Genomic DNA, 22,251 nt, shown 5'->3' with positions numbered 1-22,251 from the left:
ATCTCAAATTGTGTCTCAAGGTGCTTTTGTTGAAAGTCTGGACTTCAAATATAACTTGCCCCTTAAAGGGAAAAGCCACAAAATGTGGGCTTCAGTTTGCATTAAATAATTTTACTCAAAGATTAGGTATATGCAAATTACTATTCTAACTTTCAGATTCTTTTTATTATTATTTTTTTTAAGCAAACATTTTTTTGTTGAGTGAACAAAAACAAAAATCAATAAAATTACAATGCCTTTCAGGTTTGCCTTATATGTTGGAAAGAGCCGGTTTGGATGTCCAACAAGGTAACAATACTTTGTGCATTCGAAAATACTGGATTTACTAGTTTATTCGTAATTAATTTTACACATTTTATATATTCTTTCAGAAATACACCGAAATCGAGAGTTTTATAAAAATGCTGATGTACGACCTCCTTTCACATATGCTTCACTGATACGGCAGGTAACTTATGTATACATAATTATGTAACTATAAATACCGACAAACACGAAAGAAATCAACAGCAATTAGAATCTGGTACTACCAACTATCGGTTAAATCGCCGATTAGTTACAAAACAGCTCTACCATAGTTTTTTGTTAAAGTTTCTATGAATTATTAAAGTCTAATCCACAATTCCAACTAAAACTCTTGCTCCTTACGCAACTCCTTAAAATTGAGGAAATCCGGAATCAATTCTGTATTTATGTTAACCGCAAACGAATTGTGCTACTGAAACGTACTTATCTGTAGTTGATTGTACAGTTGTAGTCGTGAAAGAAACACAAACATTTAACACATTTTTTCAAGCTACTACTTCTACATGTACGATGACCGACATAAATCGGCTATGTTTTTTTTTAATATGTAAAACTAGACATTGAATCAGCGTGACTACTTCCTAATGCATATTACCCTTTATAACAAAGCTTTTGGAATTGGTAATTATTTCCTTTTTTCTGGTACTGTATTCAAGCAGTCAGTTTCGACGTGCAATAAAAGCGTATTAGTCGTTTCTTTCCTTCGCCCCTTTTGTAGTTAGCGTTATTTTGGAGCCAAATACTTCCTTGCTAAACAGAGGATAGGAGGCGACACTCTACTAAATACACACACTTGTTGGTATTGCATTATCATGCCTTTGCGAACCAGGCGAATTTACTATAATTTACATTGGTCGCCGCCTTAACAAATTTGCGATAGGCTGAAAGCGCTTCGTCGACACATGAGAATCTTTTGATGCACACTTAGGAGGATCAGTGATCGCAACTGCACAACCTTTATCACTATGATAAGCTTGTTTCAATTGAGCCCATTTTAAATATATAAATTACTTCAGTGCTTTTTTGCTATATGATTACACTGTTTCTTTAATATATTTCAAGTCTATTATAGAGTCACCTGATAAGCAGTTAACATTAAACGAAATTTATAACTGGTTTCAAAACACATTCTGCTATTTCCGGCGCAATGCTGCAACTTGGAAAGTAAGTAAGAAAATGTTATAATTTATGCATATAAATTTTGGAACCATATGTTCGAGCCCTGATTCATGTCAAACATGCATATTAGGACATACCATAAAACTCTATGTAACGAAATTCAACAGATCAAAGAGGTAATACTTTTTAAGTAATAAAACGTTTTCGTTATACAGAGGGAAGGCATATTACGACCAATATTCAAGAAAGAAGTACTTTTATTTAATTTATTTCAAAAATTTAAATTTTAAAAAGTCGAAAAAAAAATTTTTGCTGGACGTTTTTTATTTTGCCAATAACATATTTTAACTGATTAACTTCAGAATTTTTTCTAACAAACTTCCCGCCGGAGTCTCTGAAAAAAATTCGTAGTGAGCTCTTTCACTGATGGGGAGGGAAGTTTTCTGTAAGAAGCTTTCCGTCAATTTAAGCTTTAGTCTACTGGACTACTGTACAAAAGGGCCGCTATTAAGGCAGCAGTGGACATATTGCTACGAAGTGCTGCCTCTTTTATGGAAGTGAGCATTCATTTCATACATTACCGGTAATACCAACGCTGAGTTCGCTAAGTGTACGTTCAAAGCTGGTCAAGGAATGTCTTTCCTGACTAGAAATAAATCAAGGAACCGCTGGTAACTGCATAGCGGATGAGCAAGCAAGGGGGATATTATATCGCTGCCTTGGATATTAATCTGCGTCAAATTTCTAAGATCCTTGAACAATAATTCGTGATGTCAAATTTGTGCAAAGATAACTTATGAAAGAAAAAAAATTTACATACAAAGACTTTATTTTGATCGATTAGTTTGTGTGGCAGCTGTAGTGGTGTAGAAAGGAAGGAGTTTGCGTTTAAACCAACAGATAGACAGACGCATAGAGGGAAAAAACCTTGGTCGCCATCATTGCTGAATGATGTGTTGTGTGAAAAGCAGAGACGGTCGCTTCGCAAAGCAAAGCAAAAAAATTTTGGTATTTTTTACGTTATAACGAGTTTATCGATGGATTTTCGTTATGTAGAGTTTTCACTATATGTATATACATATGTATATGCAGTACATAAATCACTTATTTATAATGTATTTATAAATATTAACTGGTTTAAATATCATGTTTATGTACATACAAATCTGTATCATTATTCATTAAAAGCATATGTTAATAGTTGGCACGATTAAATGACAAATATAACTATGTGTATGTGTACATATATATGTGGAGCATAAATTAGTAAAACTTTGCGCTTATTTTTATATTCTCGCAAAGTGTTTGTACAGATATTAAAAGTTTTGTTCACATAACCTATTTCAGTTATTTTTAACTCTAATGGAATTATGTATGTAATGTGCATATCTCACAAATCGTTATGCCTATTTCAACCAAACTTGCTAAGAAAAAGTATTTCCACTCACTTTGAGTATGGATGAAATCAGATGATTATCACGTCAACTCTCCATTTAACGGTTGTGTTAAAAACTACTTTGAGCGATAACTGTCTGAATTAGTCCAACAGATACCCTAAGTTTCACAGCAGAGATGGTACGAAAGAGCGGAACCGGTATGAGAATTGGAGGATAGGCATGGCACCGTAATATCATATTTTTCAGAAACAACTTTACCAATTTTCACCATAACATTTTTTCGACATTGTAACAAAAAAAGCACAAAACAACTTCGTCTACTTCCCATATATCAAAATGCTACATTTAATACAGACTGCCAATCTAACCTTAAGGAATGCCATTCCATGTACAAAAATAATCGAAATCGAACTATAACTTTTCAAGTCCCCGGTTACGGAATAGTGGTACACAGTGATTGATTTTTGCCGAACATATTGGTACAAATCCGAAAAATATTATTGAAATTAAGAAGGACTATTTTTCTGATAAAATTGTGCCGATGTGCCGAAAATGCGTAAAATCAAATCAATGCTTCCCCTAGCCCCCATGTATCCTATTGAGCCTATGATTGACCGTATATATAGGTCTATATGTGAGATATCTTAAAGAAATTAAGAAAGCGTGTCTCTCTAATAACTGTATGTTCTTGTGGCTAAAATGGATAAAATCAGATCAATTCTAGTGATGGGCGATGTTGTGACTTCTAAGGAACACTGTTACTTGTGACTGTGATTTTGTAGTAGCAGTGTTTTTAAACTGTAACTGTAATAAAAATTGTAACAGACAAAGGCCAAGAAAGTAGAACAAAATTGTTTCCTTTTTTCATTTACGTACAATGTACATGTCGGGGTATGTCGACGTACGGGGCTGAATGCGTTTAATTAAAAGATATTCGTTTAGTTTTAACGTTATAAATTTCGAGTTTAATTGTGTATATAAATATATGGGTGTGTGTTTGTTTCCAATAGTGGTTAATTGTTATTGATTTATTATTAGTTGAGTGTTAATATACATACGTATTGTTCTGATTTTAAATATATTAATCCGTTTTGAGTGTTGGGTTGACTCCTTCTCTGTGGAGTATTGTTGATCAGTTTTGTATGCATCCTTGTGTTGCATACTTTATGTTGTAATCTGTTTGGAAACGTTTTGCTCTCCGTGTTCACTTGTATTTCACTTGTGTAATTATAGAATTCACTTGTTGTGTTCACTTCTGTATCGCTGCTGTGTTGGCGGGATAATATTATGCCTTTTGTGTAAAAAGCGCAGGAAATGTGTTTTCTTTTGTCCTCTTTCGCCTGTTGGATGAAGTTGGGGCGGTTGATATTCCTCGCATTACGGCTCCATTACTTTATGTAATTTGTGGGAGTAATGCAGAGGAGTATTTGTTTGGATTAAACAGTACATATTTATTAGAATAAACAAAAATTATAATAGTAAATTAATTTTTAGAAAATCAGCAAATATAAAATCTATATATGTGACCTGGTCTACGAAAAGGGAGCTAACGTGCGAAAACTAGTTTTCTGGGAAACAGCTGTTAAACAAAAAAAAAATTATTTTTTGACACCTAAGCCCCCTTTCCGTAGAACAGAGATCTGCTGAACCAATTTTCATGGTTATTGATTCGTTGGATTTGTCTCCGCCCCGAATAGCAGAATACATATTAAAAACATTGAAAACTCGATAAAATTGGATAATTCCAAAAAGTAACTTTTTTCCATACAATTTTTTTCAATTTTTGTTTGTTTTGTTTTTCAATATTTTGATTTGTAAATTATTTGAATAGTTCAATTTCGGTCGCTTGCTTTTTTATTCCGGCAATTCAAAAGAAAAATTATTGAAAATTATTCAGAGAAAACCTTACGGTGTTTCACACAAACAGGTCAATTGCAGATTGAAATTTGTTACGAAGCCACCAAGAGGTCGCCCTAATATCGGTCGGTGTTCTTTTTTCCATCAAAGTATGGCAGCCCAAGGCAAGGCAAGGCAAGAAGTACTCCCAGGATGCGGTGACATACGGGCGGAATTATGGATCGCGGTCAATCAGCAAGCGATCATCACAGCACGACTTTTCAAACAACAGTTGCGATGTTTGATAGAGGTTTTCCGCACGCACACATTCTTCTTTGGATGGTGGTTACACCAGATCAAATTTATGAAATCATTTCTCCGGAAATTCCTAATGTAGAGACAGAACCAGTATTATATAAAGTGGTGCAATAAAGCGCTTTGTAGGATATTTACTTTTGCAACTCATGAACGTTTTCCGACTGTTGTGCGTCTCGCAGTTAATTTGGAGAATGGGCAAAGAGTGTATTTCAACCCAGAGAATGCAGTATAGCCATTGCAAACATCGCCAGCAACAAAATTAACATTGACGAGTTTTTTTCTCAACTTTCGTCAGTAATTCGTTTGCGAGAACATTGCTCTATTCGGAAATAAATTGATATTTTACATGGAATGTATCGTCGATAAAAAAAGTTGTGCAGAAAGCCAGGTCAATCAGTAGATTGACATCTAGGTGTCTTAACAACTAATGCATTAGGACGAATTTACACAATCCACCTGAAAAACGACGGTTGTTTCTACCTTCGGTTGATATTGATTAATGTACGCGGTTCAACTATATTTGAGTCATTACTTACTGTGAATGGTTCGATGTGTGCACGTTTTGGAGAAGTAAGCCAGCAATTACAATTGCTGGAACACGTTACTCACTGGAATGAAAATGAAGTTCGTATACTTTTCGATATAAACATCGACATTGCAAAAGACATTTTACATCGTCTTTGCTAAAAATTGGAAATGGTACACTTTCGTTTGATACTTCCGGTGGTTCGATAGCAATTCCATATTCCCATTACCAATTCACGAAAGATGAACTCATCACAAATGTTCGGACATTGGCCAAATTATCGTAACTACAATTCCTTAAGTGCACGCGCAATGTTAGCTGCCAAAAATAGCGATGTTGTTGACTTAAACTCTAGGATTCAAAGTCAAATTCCGAGAGACTTGCGTTCATACAAATCGATCGATCGTCTTGACAATGAAGACGACGCCATGAATTATCCCGTGGTATTTCTAAATTCTTTTACATATGACTCAAGCAGCTCACGACTTCCGGTCTTTGACCAAGTATCCTCTGGGTGGCCTAAGAACATCCGTTTGAAGGCGAGCTAAAGTGAGAAGGCGAAATATTCCCTGCATGGGGTTATGCGCTGGGTTTTGGACCCGCCAAGTAAAAAAACACCCCCAATGAAAACCAACAATCAGCCTCGGATGAGAGACCCCCCTTTTGACGACGACCATGGCAAACGAAATAAGGACTACGAATTGAGGGCATGCACCTGAAATGTCCGGTCCCTTAATTGGGAAGGTGCCGCTGCCCAGGTTGATGGTTGATGTCCTCGTGAAAATAAAGGCTGACATCACCACCGTCCAAGAAATGCGGTGAACGGGACAAGGACAGAGACGAGTAGGTCCTTGTGACATTTACTACAGTGGCCATATAAAGGAGCGCAAGTTTGGTGTGGGATTCGTGGTGAGAGAGAGACTCCGTCGCCGAGTACTATTATTCACTCCGGAGAATAAACGTCCAGCCACAATCCGCATCAAAGCGAGGTTCTTCAACATATCGTTTGATTTGCGCCCACGCCCCGACCGAAGAGAAGGACGATGTGACCAAAGATGCCTTTTATGAGTGCTTGGAGCGCACTTATGTGAGATGTACCCGCCACGATGTCAAAATCGTGCTTGACGACTTCAAGGGTGGGCAAAGAAGGTATCTTTGGCACAACGGTCGGTAAATTCAGCCACCACGAAGAAACATCCCCAAATGGGTTGCGGCTGATCGACTTCGCCGGGGCCCGAAACATGGTTATCTGTAGTACTAGATTCCAGCATAAGAAGATACATCAAGCTACCTGGCTGTCTCCGGATCGAAAAACCACCAACCAGATCGATCATGTTGTGATAGACGGAAGACACGTCTCCAGAGTTTTAGATGTGCGAGCGCTCCGAGGTCCTAACATCGACTCAGACCACTATCTTGTTGCAGCTAAGATTCGCACCTGCCTCTGTGCAGCAAAAAACGCACGCCAACAAACACAAGGAAGGCTCGACGTCGAGAAGCTGCAATCACAACATACAGCCGAACGATTCTCTACTCGGCTTGCACTCCTGCTCTCTGAGAGCACTCGTCAACAACTCGGTATAAGGGAACTGTGGGACGGCATTTCAAACTCCTTACGTACAGCTGCAACCGAAACCATTGGTTTTCGGAAAGTGCAAAAGAACAGCTGGTACGACGAGGAGTGCCGTGTCGCAGCGGAGAGAAAACAGGCTGCCTACCTCACAACGTTACGATCGACCACAACACGTGCGGGATGGGATAGATACCGAGAGTTGAAGAGGGAAGCGAGACGCATTTGCAGACAGAAGAAGAAAGAGGCCGAAATGCGTGAGTACGAACAGCTCGATAAGCTGGCCGACAGGGGTAATGCTCGAAAATTCTACGAAAAGATGCGGCGGCTTACAAAAGGTTTCAAGACCGGAGCATACTCCTGTAGAACCCCCCAAGGTGATCTAGTTACCGATGCCCAGAGCATACTTAAATTATGGAGGGAACACTTCTCCAACCTGCTGAATGGCAGTGATAGCACAACACAGGGAGAAGGCGAACCCGATTCCCCAATCGATGACGATGGAGCAGACGTTCCATTGCCGGATCATGAAGAAGTTCGAATAGCAATTGCCCGCCTGAAAAACAACAAAGCGGCAGGGGCTGATGGATTGCCGGCCGAGCTATTCAAACACGGCGGCGAAGAACTGATAAGGAGCATGCATCAACTTCTTTGTAAAATATGGTCGGACGAAATCACGCCCAACGATTGGAATCTAAGTGTGCTCTGCCCAATCCATAAAAAAGAAGACCCCACAATCTGCGCCAACTACCGTGGGATAAGCCTCCTCAACATCGCATATAAGGTTCTATCGAGTGTTTTGTGTGAAAGATTAAAGCCCACCGTCAACAAACTGATTGGACCTTATCAGTGTGGCTTTAGTCCTGGCAAATCAACAACCGACAAGATATTCACCATGCGCCAAATCTTGGAAGAGACCCGTGAAAGGAGAATCGACACTCACCACCTATTCGTCGATTTCAAAGCTGCTTTCGACAGCACGAAAAGGAGCTGCCTTTATGCCGCGATGTCTGAATTTGGTATCCCCTCAAAACTAATACGGCTGTGTAAACTGACGTTGAGCAGCACCAAAAGCTCCGACTCCCTATCGTGCGACTTCTTCTATCTACTGCTGGAGAAAATTATTCGAGCAGCAGAATTTAATCGAGCAGGTACAATCTTTTATAAGAGTGTACAGCTGCTGGCTAGGTCATGTTCGATGGAACGATGAGCTGTACGAGATATACGACGACATTGACATAGTTCAGCGAATTAAAAGACAGCGGCTACGCTGGCTAGGTCATGTTGTCCGGATGGATGAAAACACTCCAGCTCTGAAAGTATTCGTCGCAGTACCCGCCGCGGGAAGCAGAGGAAGAGGAAGACCTCCACTCCGGTGGAAGAACCAAGTGGAGAAGGACCTGGCCTCGCTTGGAATATCCAATTGGCGCCACGTAGCGAAGAGAAGAAACGACTGGCGCGCTGTTGTTGACTCGGCTATAATCGCGTAAGCGGTGTCTACGCCAGTAAAAAAAGAAGAGTAAGATATCTAAATTCTTTGGACAGGCTTGGTATGCCACCGCATCATTTGCGTCTCAAAGTAGGATCCGAGTTATTATGTTTTGCAATCTTCATGCGTCGACATTGTGTATTGGAACCCGACTGATTGTGACGCACCTATCGAATACAAGGGGGAGAATGCTTGATTCGACGAATTCCTTTGAGTTCCAACGATTTTCCATTTCAGTTCAAATGTATTCCGTTTCCAGTGAAAATAGCATTTAAGATGGCAATCAACAGGACCAAAAGATAGTCGCATAGTGTGAGGCATAAATTTGGAAATGTTATGTTTTTCACACGGCCGTGGCGTGCTCACGAGTTGGAGAACCATCTTTTCTGTACACCAGAACAGAAACCAGAAAACGTTGCTTATAAAGTTGCGTTACATTGAACAAAAAAAACAAAAATGAAATGATAAATTTAACTTTCTTTTCATTCAAAACACATAATTTCACGCAGGACAACGGCTGCGGGGTCAGCTAGTACGGGGGCTGCTATATATATATTTCTGACCTAATAATGAAAATAGGCATATTTATCAACAAAAATGTTTTTTTTTTCGTTGGATTTGGCTCGTCTTGGAAGACCCACACGGTCGATTGCTGTTTTGTTTCAGGCTCATACGCATAGATCCATGATTCGTCACCTGTGACGATCTTATAAACGCCTTTTGAAGCACCGCGATCGTATTTTTTCAGCATTTCTTTACACCAATCCACACGAGCCTTTCTTTGAGCGGTTGTCAAATTGTGCGGGATCCAACGAGAACAAACCTTTTTTACGGACAGGTGTTCATGCAATATCGAATGTATGCTGGTGAGGGAAATGCATAGGCATGCCTCTATCTGAAGGTATGTTACATGACGGTCTTGCATTATCAATTCACGTACGGCATCGATGTTTTCTGGCACAACGGCTGTTTTTGGACAACCTTCACGGAATTCGTCTTTGAGCGCGCGTCGGCCACGATTGAATTCGTTGTACCTGTTTTCACAGTGCTATACGAGGATCGTAGGATGGTGCTTCATAGCCATACAAATATTTTAGTTCATCGATGCACTCTTGTCGTGATAATCCACGTCGAAAGTTGTGAGAAATGATCGCACGAAAATGTTCACGAGTTAATTCCATTTTTTGGCCGAGATGAATTTTTTAATTCCCTGTAAATAAAACATTTCACGATTAAATGACAAAACGTTCTGAGTGATGTTATGCTAAAAAATGTCAAACTTTCCAATGGAAATGTCAGATTGCACCTGGCAACACTTAGTGTTGCCTAGTCCAGAAATATATGTATATAGCAGCCTATGTATATACATAAAAGATAAAATTAAATAGTGTTAAAAATTATTACATTAAATGAAAAAGAAGGCTTAAATATTATGTTTATAAATATTTTCCATTTGTATTCAAAAACAACAATATATCAGTATTCCTTTCGCTAAATCTTGACCGACGATCACTTACAATTTGCCCCGCTTTGGAAAAAATTCTCTCGCAAGGAACGGAGGAGACTAAAACAAATAAATACATTTTTGCTAATACTGCCATTTTAAGATATCTGTATTTATTTTCACCAGCCACCAATGAAATGGGTCGCAACTACGGAACACCAGCCCATCTTTCAACTAGCGCTAAATTTCAATAAAAGCTTTTGCTTCTACGCTACTATGTGGTTTCTGTATGTTCATTAGCGTATTTATCAAAAGAACTCCATATTTTTACTGATTTTTCTACATTTTCTTCGGTTCTTTTAGTCTGAACTTCTATTTCTTCTCTTTACATTTCTATTAGATAACGTTTTATAAGTTTTTTTGTGTTATGTGCTGCCGATTCATCAGTCAACGCCTCTAATTTGAATCCGGGGTCGAGAAAAGTAGCTACCGAAAGGGTATTGTTGTGCTGTAAACTGCTAAAACGTTCTCTAATTCCATTTAAAAAAATTTCAATCACTTTTTGTATGGTGTTTGAAAATAGCAGTCGTCTACTCGTCGCCGGTTAATATAGGTAAATTTTTATTTATAATTACCAAAGTACATTTTACCGCTTCCTCTAACTCCGAAAAACGCTCCAACATTGCCAGTGTGGAGTTCCACCTCGTTTCAACTTGTTGAATTCATTTTAGAGGTTCTTTACCGCTGTTGTGCTGGTAATTTTCAAACGTTTCATTCGCTGAAGTACTTTTCTTGAAGTGAGCAACTATTACCTTAACTTTATCAGTTACTTGTTCTACTTCAGGAATGCGCAATCATTCTTTTACAATTAAATTAATTGTGTGAGCCATACATCCAAAATTCTTCCAACCTAACTTATTAATTATGGCAATTTTTATAACACTAGCATTGTCTGAAACAGCTAGCAATATTTTGTCGTTAATTTTCCAATCACTTACGAATTGTTGTATCGCCTCATCTTAGTTTTCAGCTGTATGATTTTGCTTTAGTTGGGATGATGATAAAAGTACTGACGTTAGTTCAAAATTTTCGGAGACATAATGAGCCGTTACAGCAATGAAACTAGACGTGTTGCGCGATGTTCACCAATCAGTGGTTGTGCAAAACCTTTCCCCGCTCCTAATCATTTCTCGCACCTTATGTTTACATTCCTCATACAATGCAGGAATCATTGATTTTGAAATCACACGTCTGCTAGGAATTTCATACGACGAATTTAGGGCTGCTAGAAATTCCCGAAAACATTTGTCCTCAACTACAAAGAAAGGTTGCAAATCCACCGTAAAGAGCTGCAATAATTTGCTTGTAATTTCACTTTCTGTGTTTAACCGCGCGACATTTAAAAGATTTGTTTGGGTTAAAGGCTTTGGTAATGCAGTCAAAGTTGATGGAATATCCTCTTCAAAAGTAACAGGGACATTTTGCGGCGCTGGCGCAATTTCCAACTGCAAAAACATTTTCACAATACCAATTTGATATAATTTCAAAATTATATTACCATTTCCAATTGAATAGTGGGATGCCTCCGTTCCATATGTCTTTTTTTAAATTAGATGTTAACGTTTTATATGATACTAGAGGACCCGCCCAAGTTTTACTGTGACTGTTACATGGGTAGTACTACTAATACCATCTATATGATTTCTATTAGTTAGATTATAAATATTATTTAAGGAATAATCCCATTTTTGGTGAAGCAACTTGTGTTAGTTTACAAAAAAATTAATCATAAAGAATTTCGTGCGTTAAGAAAGAATTGGTTTTTGGGGTAAAAATACTATCGAAATTGGGCTGTGCATCAGTGAAATCAATCGAGTCCAATCGATTGTCAGCCTAGTGGACTGCATATTAAGAAACGGTTCTCAAGCGTGAAAAGACAAAAAAATCGGCTGGCAAGGTTATGGCATCAGTCTTTTGGGATGCCCGTGGTATATTATTTATCGCCAGGTTTTAATTCATTGCATTGTGTATTTGATTGCAGTTCTATTCTACCATTTCTAATATTTAGCAATTTTATTATTTTTCAGGAAGGATCAATTGAAATTTTACGCATATATGTATTCATCGTTCCCGTTTAAATATTGCATTGCTATGTACAATGCTTCGAAAAGATTTTTGTATATCTCAAATTTTAATAGACCTTTTTATCAACACTTCAGTTATGCCACTATCTTTTTATGCCAGACCTTTTGCAATTGTAAATTGCCTGTCAAGATACCCCCTCCAATAGTTAGCAGATATGAAGATAATGTTATAGCTACCCATAGATGTATTGTATGACCCAATTTATTACTTAACGCTCCGTCTCGACAGGATAAAATCTATGTCTTACTAACTGTCAAATCTATTGCTATTGCCATTGCCAAACCTGTATGTGGGCATTTGTTATCATAACATAATCATTTGCGCAAAGGCGCAGGGTAGGTAGGTTCGAGCTGATGTAGCGCATGCTTTGAGCTCTTGAAAAATTTATTTTATCATATTGCGAAATGCCGTCGGGTAGGTAGCTGATGTAGCGCATGTTTTGAGCTCTTGAACTGTTTAAATATTTTATGAGGAAAATAAAAAAAGGATAAAGATCCTTTACAAATGTATTTCTGGGACAAATAAAATAATAAGAAAAGGGTAAAGATCCTTTGTTCACAAATGTATATCTTGGAAAAATAAAATAATAACAAAGGATAAAGATCCTTTTTTTACAAATGTATTTCTGAGAAAATAAGAATTCATATTTTTGGACTACTATATAATAATTCTGGCATAAATTTTATATACCAATTAAAATAATAAATTTAAATTGAGAAATGATTATTTATGCTTGTATAAGTTTATTAAATTTAAGACTTCGCTCATTCCATAATTTTTCTGTAAATTAACAATATTAAACTAAATATTAATTTTTTGAAAAAATGTTATTTTGAACATGTACTTTATTTTTATAACATAACACAATCGTCTTAATATTCGATCTTCTAAATTTCATATTACCGAAATGAAAATGCCGTCGGCATATGTGTAAATGGGATATGTTGCCTCTTCGAAATTTTCATAGAAATGAAAACTGCGCTGTCAAACTGCTGAAGTGACAGCTTATTGCTTACAATATATGGTAAACTAATTAGTTTGCCATATATTGTATTTTTTTTTGTCGTGGTTATGATAAAACTGCATTGCAGTCTTCACATTCGCCCACTTGGCTTTGCACTCATCAACGCTACGGCCATGAGAGTTCGCTGCAACTTCTCTCCATGCGTTCTCTCTCTTCTGTCGGTTTTTATAGTCTGATGAAGAATATTCCCACAGACAAGGATGTTTTTCCATTATTTCTATTAAATTAAACACATCTTCCGAGGACCATGCCGTTGTAACTTGATAACGCTTTCTCTTTTTATCTGGCGTTGGTGTTGGTTCTGCAGACATATTGGATATATTTTCGCATATTGCGGTAGTCAAATTATCAAAGATTTCATCTTCATCTGTATCCATATTCTGAAAAATAAATGAACAATATTAATATATTAAATGTAAATAAATAAATATATTAATAAAAATACCAGACATTTGCACGCTTCGGCAATCACATTTATTCTGATTTTTTCTCTGATTCGATACAATTTCTTTCACTTAAAAAACTAAGCTTACCAAGCCTACACAAATACCAAGTGGAAAAAACAGGTTGTTGTTGATGGTGTCAGGTATACGATCAGCGGACGCTTTCCATAGATTTAGTTACCGCAAGTTGATGTCGCTTAGCGAGCCGTGTGCAAACTTTCCAACGCAGCATGCCATTATCATACCTTTTCAATGAAGGTCATCCGCAATAAATGTTCGGGCAGTATCAATTGCTAATTGTTGTTGTAGGGTGTCATTTACATATATGATTTTCTTTTAGAATTACTACAGCTAAGCGTAATTAGATTATGAATGGTAATAATGAAGAAAAAGACACGAGCGGATTCAATGATGCCTTTAGGGGAGTTGAGATGAGGGTCGATCCACTAACTTATATAAACATATCATAAATATTTATACTCACCAATAGATGTAGTGACTTGTTTAATAACGGACAAATGGAATAAAGAGCAGTGGTGCATCAATTGTTTTTGCAGATATCAGTGCTGCCAAGTTTAATAATTATTTATTATTATTAGTTTAATAATCATAGAGTTGCCAAACAGTAAATAATGAAATTCCAGCCAGGTGTAAAGTATTCCTAGGATAATAAAAATAAAAAAAACATAATTTTGGCTTTATTTGAAATGATTTGCCACTGTGATTGGTCCCGCAGTGGCAGATAAAATTATCGGTACATTTGTCCATTTTTTGTATTTACTTGATTTGTACAACAGTTCACATGATTGGTACAACAGAGCCGTATTTTATCGGTCTATCTGCACAAAAATTTTGTTAATTTGCCTTATGCTTTCTGGCTGTCACACGATCTTCACCAATCTAAGAAATAAGCAATATGGAGTCTCCACAGGCAATAGGCAGGGAAAACCAGTTAGTAAGACATAGATTTTATCCTGTCGAGACGGCCCGTAAGAACGAACAACTCTGTCCACAATATAAAAACTTTATCCACAGATGTCGCCTTTTACTTTGGCATCGTTTTGTTTAATGCACGTTTACGCCAATTTAAGGTTTGAATATTGGACACTGCGATGGTAGCGCCATCCATCGGTCAAACATTTAAAATTAGCAATTAAATACAAATGAAAAATTAATTTAAAAAACATTTTCCAGTGGACCAAATTGTAAATCTTAACCATTCTCGAATCTCCTTGAACATACACACAAAATTTCATCATAATCGGTCCATCCGTTTAGGAGCAGTTCAAATGCAAACACACGGTCAGAAGATTTATATATATAAAGATTTTGGATTTATAAATATCACATTTTGCGAAAACAGCATCCGCCTCTTTAAAAGATTTCCACACATAACTCATTTCGGTTCTTTTTGATACAGACATCTTTATATTTTATTAAGTACTAGCTAACCCAGCAGCCCTTGTCCTGCGTGAAATTATGTGTTTTGAAATGAAGAGAAAGTTGAATTTCTAATTTCATTTTTTTTTTGCAATGTAACGCAATTTGACAAAAAAACATTTTTTTTGTTCTGTTCCGGTGTACAAAAAAGATGGTTTTCCAACTCGTGACCACGCAACGTATATCTGGCCGTGTGAAATCATAGCATTTCCAAATTTATGCCACACACTATATTGAACGACTATCCTTGTGTCCTGTTCATTTTCATCTCAAATGCAATTTTCACTGGAAACGGAAGACGTTGGAACTGAAATGGCAAATCGTTAGAACTCAAAGGAATTCGTAGAATCAAGCATTCTGCCCCCTTGTATTTGACAGCTTTATCACAATCAGTCGGGCTCCATTACACAGATTCGGCGCATGGATATTGCGAATCATAATAACGACAGATCTAACTTTAATAACGCGGTGGCATACCAAGCCTCTCCAAAGAATTTAGAAATTCCACTGGATAATTCACGGCATCGTCTTTATTGTCAAGACGATCTATCGATTTGTATGAGCGCAAGTCTCCTGGAATTTGAGTTTGAATCTTCCAGTTTAAGTCAACAACATCGGTATTTTTGACAGCTAACATTGCGCGTGCACTTAAGGAATCGTAGTATAATTTGTCTAATGTCCGAACATTCGTGATGAGTTCATCTTTCGTTAATTGATAAACAACAGATGGAATTGCTATCAAACCACCGGAAGTATCAACCGAAATTGACCCATTCCCAATTCTTAGCGAATGCGATATGAAATGTTTTCGGCAATGTCATTTTTGTTGGTATCCCTTAATTTACGCGGGATTGAAGGCTGATATGTCAAAATGGTTATCGCGAAAAGTGTGCGACATTCATTTTTATTCCAGTGATTAACATGATCCAGCAAATGCAATTGCTGGCTTATTTCTCCAAAACTTGCACACACCGTACCATTCACAGTACGCAATGAATCAAATAAAGGTAAACCGCGTACAATAATCAATCTCCTGGTTGGCTTGCTTTCAGCGTAACTATTTCTTCGACGATGCATTCCAAGTATAATATTAAAGTATTTTTGAATAGAGCATTGTTCTCGCAAACGGATTACTGACGAAAGATGAGCAAAAACTCGTAAATGCTAATTTTCTTGCTGGCGGTGTTTCCACTGGCTGTGCTGTATTCTCTGGGTTGACATACACTCTTTGACCATACAACAGTCAAAAAACGTTCATGAATTGCAGAAGTAAATATCATACAAAGCGCTTTATTACAGTTGACGTTTCGACCGTATCGTTCAAAGCCAATAACCGCCATGTTGCTTCCTTTGGTGATGTAATTACAAACCTATTTTATCGATTACACCAAACTGCAATACTCAACATTTATATGATTTTTGAATATGAATTAGACAATAATGGCGAATACAGTACGATCCATGTGTTGTCAACTTCGATATTAACGCTTATAAATTGAATGCTAAATGTTCTGCCATTGTCGTCTGGTGAGCGAGGCCGATAGAAAGGATATCCATCATTTCTAGTTTGTGTTTCCGAAAGAAAAGCACATGGATAGTGTTTCGTGCATTTATTGTCAGACATACAAACCGAAGTGGGATTTTAGCGTCCGCAAGGTCCATGGTTTTTATCACTTCATATAATACTCGGTTTTTCTCTGCATCAGGAATTTTCGCAGAAATGATTTCATCTATTTGATCCGGAGTAACCATCATTTACCATCCAAGGCAGAATGTGTGCAAACCTCTCTTTTGCCACTCAACAGAGTACATCTAGCATCTAACAGCACCATATATACGTTGCTTCAAGATAAAATCCATCGAAGCTGTTGCTTGAAAAGTCTTGCTGTGACATCGTGACGATCGCTTGCTGATTGACCGCGATCCATAATACCGCTTGTATGTCATCGCATCCTGGGAGTACTTGGTCATGTGCCTTGGGCTTCTAATGTATGTTGATGCCAAGAAGAACGCCGACCGATATTAGCCCGACCTCTTCGGGGCATCGTAACAAATTTCAATCTGTAATTGATCACTTTGTGTGCAACACACAAAACATTTTCACTGAATAATTTTCAAATATTTTTGAAGCAAACCACAAATTTGAACGATTCAAATAATTGAAAAACAAAACAAAGAAATTAAAAAAAATTTTATAGAAAAAATTAACTTTTTGGAATTGTCCAATTTTCCGACTTTTCCTCACGAAAAGCATACAGGTTTTTTATTTCTGAACCTTCTCCGACCCACACAGAACATTCTCTGAAAATTTCATCAAGATTGGTTCAGTCGTTCCCTCAGCGTTACTAATAAACAAAAATTAATTCGTGTAAAAAACGAAAAGGGCTGTTTTTAGGAGGTTTCCGATAATTATTTAAATTTCTCTTGCCGTAAAAACCATCTTTGAACCATAGGCGTTGTTGAGTTATGCGCTTACCAACACATTTTGCGATTCATTTTTATATATAAGACTAGCTGACTCGGCAAACTTCGTTCTGCCCAAAATAGATTTTTTTTTCATTTCAAAAATTACACCGGTATTGGTTTTAATAGAATATGAACGATTTTTCCTAATTTCATTGTGCATACTTTAACAAAATTTTTACAAATCTTTCTTTTGTAAACATTGAACGGGCAGGTTTTCGATATGATCCAAACATTCAATATATCGCATCTGTTCAAATCGGTCAGATGTCAGTAGTTTGTCAATATTGCAATGCAGTAAAATTTAAAAATGAACCGCCAGGGTTATGTTGCGCCGGGGGAAAGACGATGCATTCCATGTATAATACCGAGGCATCTCCGAGTAAAGCAATGTTCTCGCGAACGGATCACTGGCGCAAGTTGCAAAGAAACTTGTTAAAGTGGTTGCTGGGGGTATTTCCGTTCGCTGTACTAACTATGTTCTCTGCGTTGAAATGAACTCGCTGGCCATTCTCCAAATGAGCTGACAGATGCACAACAGTAGGATGGCGTTCATGAATTGCAAATGAAAATATTCTCCAGATTGCTTCATTGCAGTTCACATATCTGCCCATTTGAAATTTGCTAATTTCATCTCGTTCAACGCCAATAACCGCCATATCGCTTCCTTTGGTGACATATTTGCAAACATACTTAATTGATTTTATTGAACTGCAATACTCAACATTTATATGTGTTTTGAATGCCTTAGACAAAATTGGCGAATATGGAACGATCCATGTGTTATCAACCACGAAATTCTTTCCTTTCAATTGAGTGATGAATGTTCTGCCATTGTCAGCGGGTGAGCGACGCCGATAGAGAGGGTATCCGTCGTTTCCAGTTTGAGTTTCCGAAATAAAAGCACGGGGACAGCGTTCTTTGCATTTACTGTCCGACATACATACCGAAGATGGATCGTGTTCTCCGCATGGCCCATGAACTATATTGGCCATCACCACTTCGTGCAACTCTGGATCTATTTCAACATCAGGAATTTCGGCGGAAATGATGTCATCAATTTGGTCAGGTGTAATTTTTTCCACCATCCAAAGAAGAATGTGTGCGTGGGGCAAACCTCTCTTCTGCCACTCCAATGAGTACATCCAGCATCGAACAGTGCCATATACACGTTGTTTCGTAATAAAGTCCATCAAACATCTGAGTTTTTGTTTAAACACGCGTGCTGTAGCATCGTGGCGATCGCTTGGTGATTGACCGGGATGCAATAGATTCGTAATGTCTGGCCATTTTGGATTGCAAGTAAATGTAACAAACAAATCCGGCCGTCCATAATTGCGCACGTAACTCATCGCATCCTGGGAGTACTCATGCATGTGTCTAGGACTGCCAATGTATGTCGATGTCAAAATATAGAGTCGACCAATATCTGTAATATCCGCATCACCATTCATTGCATCTCTTAAGTGAATATACTCTTCAGATCGCAACTTCGACTGATTGTATTGCATGTAATTAAGTCGTTCTGTCTCAACTTTAACATACATGTCAACTGCATACTGTTGAAATAACCGTCCATATCTCAGTAAATGGTCGTCATAGTTTTAGCGAATCATCATTCGATATGCGTACAACTTCATTGAACTGACTTTTTTATTTGTCTCGACACCTAAAAGCTTAAATTACCTATATGAAGTAGCAAACAAAATTTTTTTTTACTAACCATTCACCGGATTTATCATCTTATATCCTAAGTGATATCCGTCTTCTCTACGGCAGAACATGAGCGGATATTGCATTGCGTCGTAAGACAGATGTGTCTCACTTATCCGTTTTAGTGCGTTTAGATTTCTACGTTTGATAACAATATCACGCGACTGCAAATTTTCTCCAACAACAACAACTGATATTTCGCTAACTGTAAGTGCATTATATTGTCTTTCATGTGTCCCTGTTGGTCTTTTGTCCGCTTGTATGATTATACTATGATCATCTGTTGGCATACGTTCCAACGAAATCGTAAACAGTTTAATGAGGCCAATGTGTTCGTGTAACATTTGCTGCAATTGTTCGATTATTTCTCTTTTCGTTGTATGGAAGATAGCACAACGCCGATTTACTTCATCATGTTAATCTCCCAGAAAGTAAATTTGGAGATATTTGTGTTCTTGATCTGGATGCGGCAACAGCGATCCAGCGAGATGAAACATTTGCCCATGAACGTGTATAATTGGAGGAAAGCTCTGTAGTTTCTGTCGAATATTGTTTGGCAAAAATACGTTAAACGTTGGATTGTAGTTTTGTTCATTTACAATTTCACCGCCAAACGACGTCATTTGAAAACAATCGTTGTACATTTTAGTGTGCTTTAAGAAATAGCTCGAGTGAGGAGATTCACCGTAAAGCAGCTGGAACAATGGCTGTGGTGGTGGAAGCAATTCTGGCAACGGTTCATTTTTAAATTTGACTGCATTGCAATATTGACAAACTACTGACATCTGACCGATTTGAACAGATGCGCTATATTGAATGTTTGGATCATATCGAAAACCTGCCCGTTCAAAGTTCACAAAAGAAAGATGTTGCCGCTGTTGTCGTCGAATAATCGCATGTTGTGATCTTACTTCATCACTTTGGCGAGCACGAACTTCCTTTCTTCTCGATCGTTGTTGCTGATTGTGAACTTCCCTTCTTCTCAATCGTTCTTGCTGATTGTATGTTTGTTGACATCTTCTAACTGGTGCGTGCTACTCTCCAGCAGTCTATTTCGTGGTGATACCCTCTCAATAACACTTTCCCTTTGACGTGCTCTGCGGTTCATTTTCGTGCTCTCCTTGCAGCCTGGGAACTCCGAGAAGTGTTACCATACGTACTGATTCTTGACAACGTAACAAATATCTAATTGGAAATGATCATTCATTTGCATAAAGTTCATGTAAGGTTTTACGGACCAATAACTTACCTTTGAAAACTCCAAAAAAGAATGAATTAAACTAAGGAAGCAGATCAATTGAATGATAAATTCCAATGTACATAAATCGGTATTCGCCAACACGCTAAATCACTTTCACTAAATAACTCACTTTTTAAAACAAAATATATCAATATATCAGTAAAGCAAGGCGCATTTTTATTGCCCTCTAAATTTTGCGTGTTCGATTGCAAAGCAAAATTGACGTTTAATTTAATTTGTGTTTGTTTCATAAAACTGCCATTTCCATAAACCAAAAATAGCACGTAACACAACCAAAATTACCATATAACCGCTGCAGCAAGAACAACCAAAATGTCGTGCTAGGTGGAAAATGAGATAAATATATGGTGGATTAACAACCAAAATAATTAAAGATTGTAAGGGAGGTACCATGTCCCCTTTTTCGATAACGCCAAGCTTTATGGGTGAGAATGGTGTTGTTTCCTATAGCTCTATACCAATTTTTATGTTCCTACCTTAAACACTTTTGAAGATATTCACCTTAAAAAGTTCAGTTTGTATGGGAGGTGCCACGCCCTCTTTTCCGATTATCCCTTCTTTTATGTGTAAGAAGGCTTTTGATACCATATAGGTCTATACCAATTTTCAGGTCCCTACCTTGAACCCTTTCACAGATATTCTGCTTAAAAAATTTAGTTTGTATGGGAGGTACCATACCACGCCCCCTTATTCGATAGCCACCGATTTTATAGGTGAGAGTGGTGTTGTTATCCTGTAGCTCTGTACCAATTTTCATGTTCCTACCTTAAACACTTTTGAAGATATTCGACTTGAAAAATTCAATTTGTATGGGAGGTGCCACGCCCCCTTAATATTTTATTCTGATTTTAAGACATGACCTGCGCGTGGTAATAACAAACAAATCCCCCAAAGGAAGTATTTCATTTGGTTCAGCCGTTTTCGAGTTTTAGCCTTACAACTATACACCATTTCATTTTTATATATATAGATAAGCAAAATGATTTGTAACCATTTCGTACAAAAGTTAATGTAAATGATCCGTTATTTTTTAAGAAGCACATTTTTTAAGTCACAATAAATATGTATAATCTCTGAAGGTTTTTTTCAATATAAATATACTCAACAGAAACTATTTAAAGTAAACGAAAACATACTTTATTTCGTTACTTATATTTACAGTACCAATGTAAATGTATATAAAATTTATGCAATTTTAAGATTAAAAGTCTTATAATTGGCTTTATTGCCGCATTGAGGTTTCTGTAATCAATTTTATTTGTACATAAGTATTACTCGTTTAAAGTTAAATTAACTTATTTTATATGTCAACCAATTTTGACTTATCTAAAATTGAGGAGAATTCATAGCTTTAATGAATATGAATTCATCACAGCCGCAATTTTTGACGTTACTTTGTGAATGCTATTTTGCAGCAGTCGCAATTTTTCATGTTTCACTGTGAATGCTACTTTGTTGAAGCTTCCCATGTGTTCGTTAATTCCAGTCACTGCTACTTGTCACATCTGTGACCAGTGATTTTTAAGTAGCAGTGACAAAATCACGGGTAGTGAAATATTTGCTATCTCTAGTCAATACTACTCCAAGTCCCATATGCCTAAAATTCGAATTTCAAACTTCCGGTTAAATATATATATTCAAATATAAATTATTTCCACAGCACTCCAACTTGAACAAATTATTTACTTAGCACTATATGCATTTATTGAAATACAAATTGTACAAATTATTTAATCAACACTATGTGCTGTTGCTGA

The 22,251-nt window shown here is 37.2% G+C and overlaps 2 protein-coding genes across 15 annotated transcripts in view; both read left to right on the top strand.

Annotated features, from left to right (window-relative positions):
- Nucleotides 1–22,251, top strand: part of LOC125779311 (uncharacterized) — a 329,486-nt gene that overhangs the window by 89,639 nt on the left and 217,596 nt on the right. The window lies entirely within an intron of this gene.
- Nucleotides 1–22,251, top strand: part of LOC105228402 (putative uncharacterized protein DDB_G0282133) — a 170,108-nt gene that overhangs the window by 92,615 nt on the left and 55,242 nt on the right. For all 14 annotated transcript variants that reach the window (XR_007423216.1, XM_049460075.1, XM_049460076.1 and 11 more), the window contains 3 exons: nucleotides 244–288; nucleotides 372–448; nucleotides 1,369–1,470. Coding sequence is in view for 13 of the 14 variants with exons in the window: in XM_049460075.1 (XP_049316032.1) it covers nucleotides 244–288; nucleotides 372–448; nucleotides 1,369–1,470 (224 nt within the window). In the remaining variant the exon portion in view is untranslated. The remainder of the gene's footprint in view (nucleotides 1–243; nucleotides 289–371; nucleotides 449–1,368; nucleotides 1,471–22,251) is intronic.

The sequence above is a fragment of the Bactrocera dorsalis genome, chromosome 6 (assembly GCF_023373825.1).
Source record: "Bactrocera dorsalis isolate Fly_Bdor chromosome 6, ASM2337382v1, whole genome shotgun sequence".
NCBI classification, from domain to species: Eukaryota; Metazoa; Arthropoda; class Insecta; order Diptera; family Tephritidae; genus Bactrocera; species Bactrocera dorsalis.
This window is presented reverse-complemented; position numbering and strand designations above follow the sequence as displayed.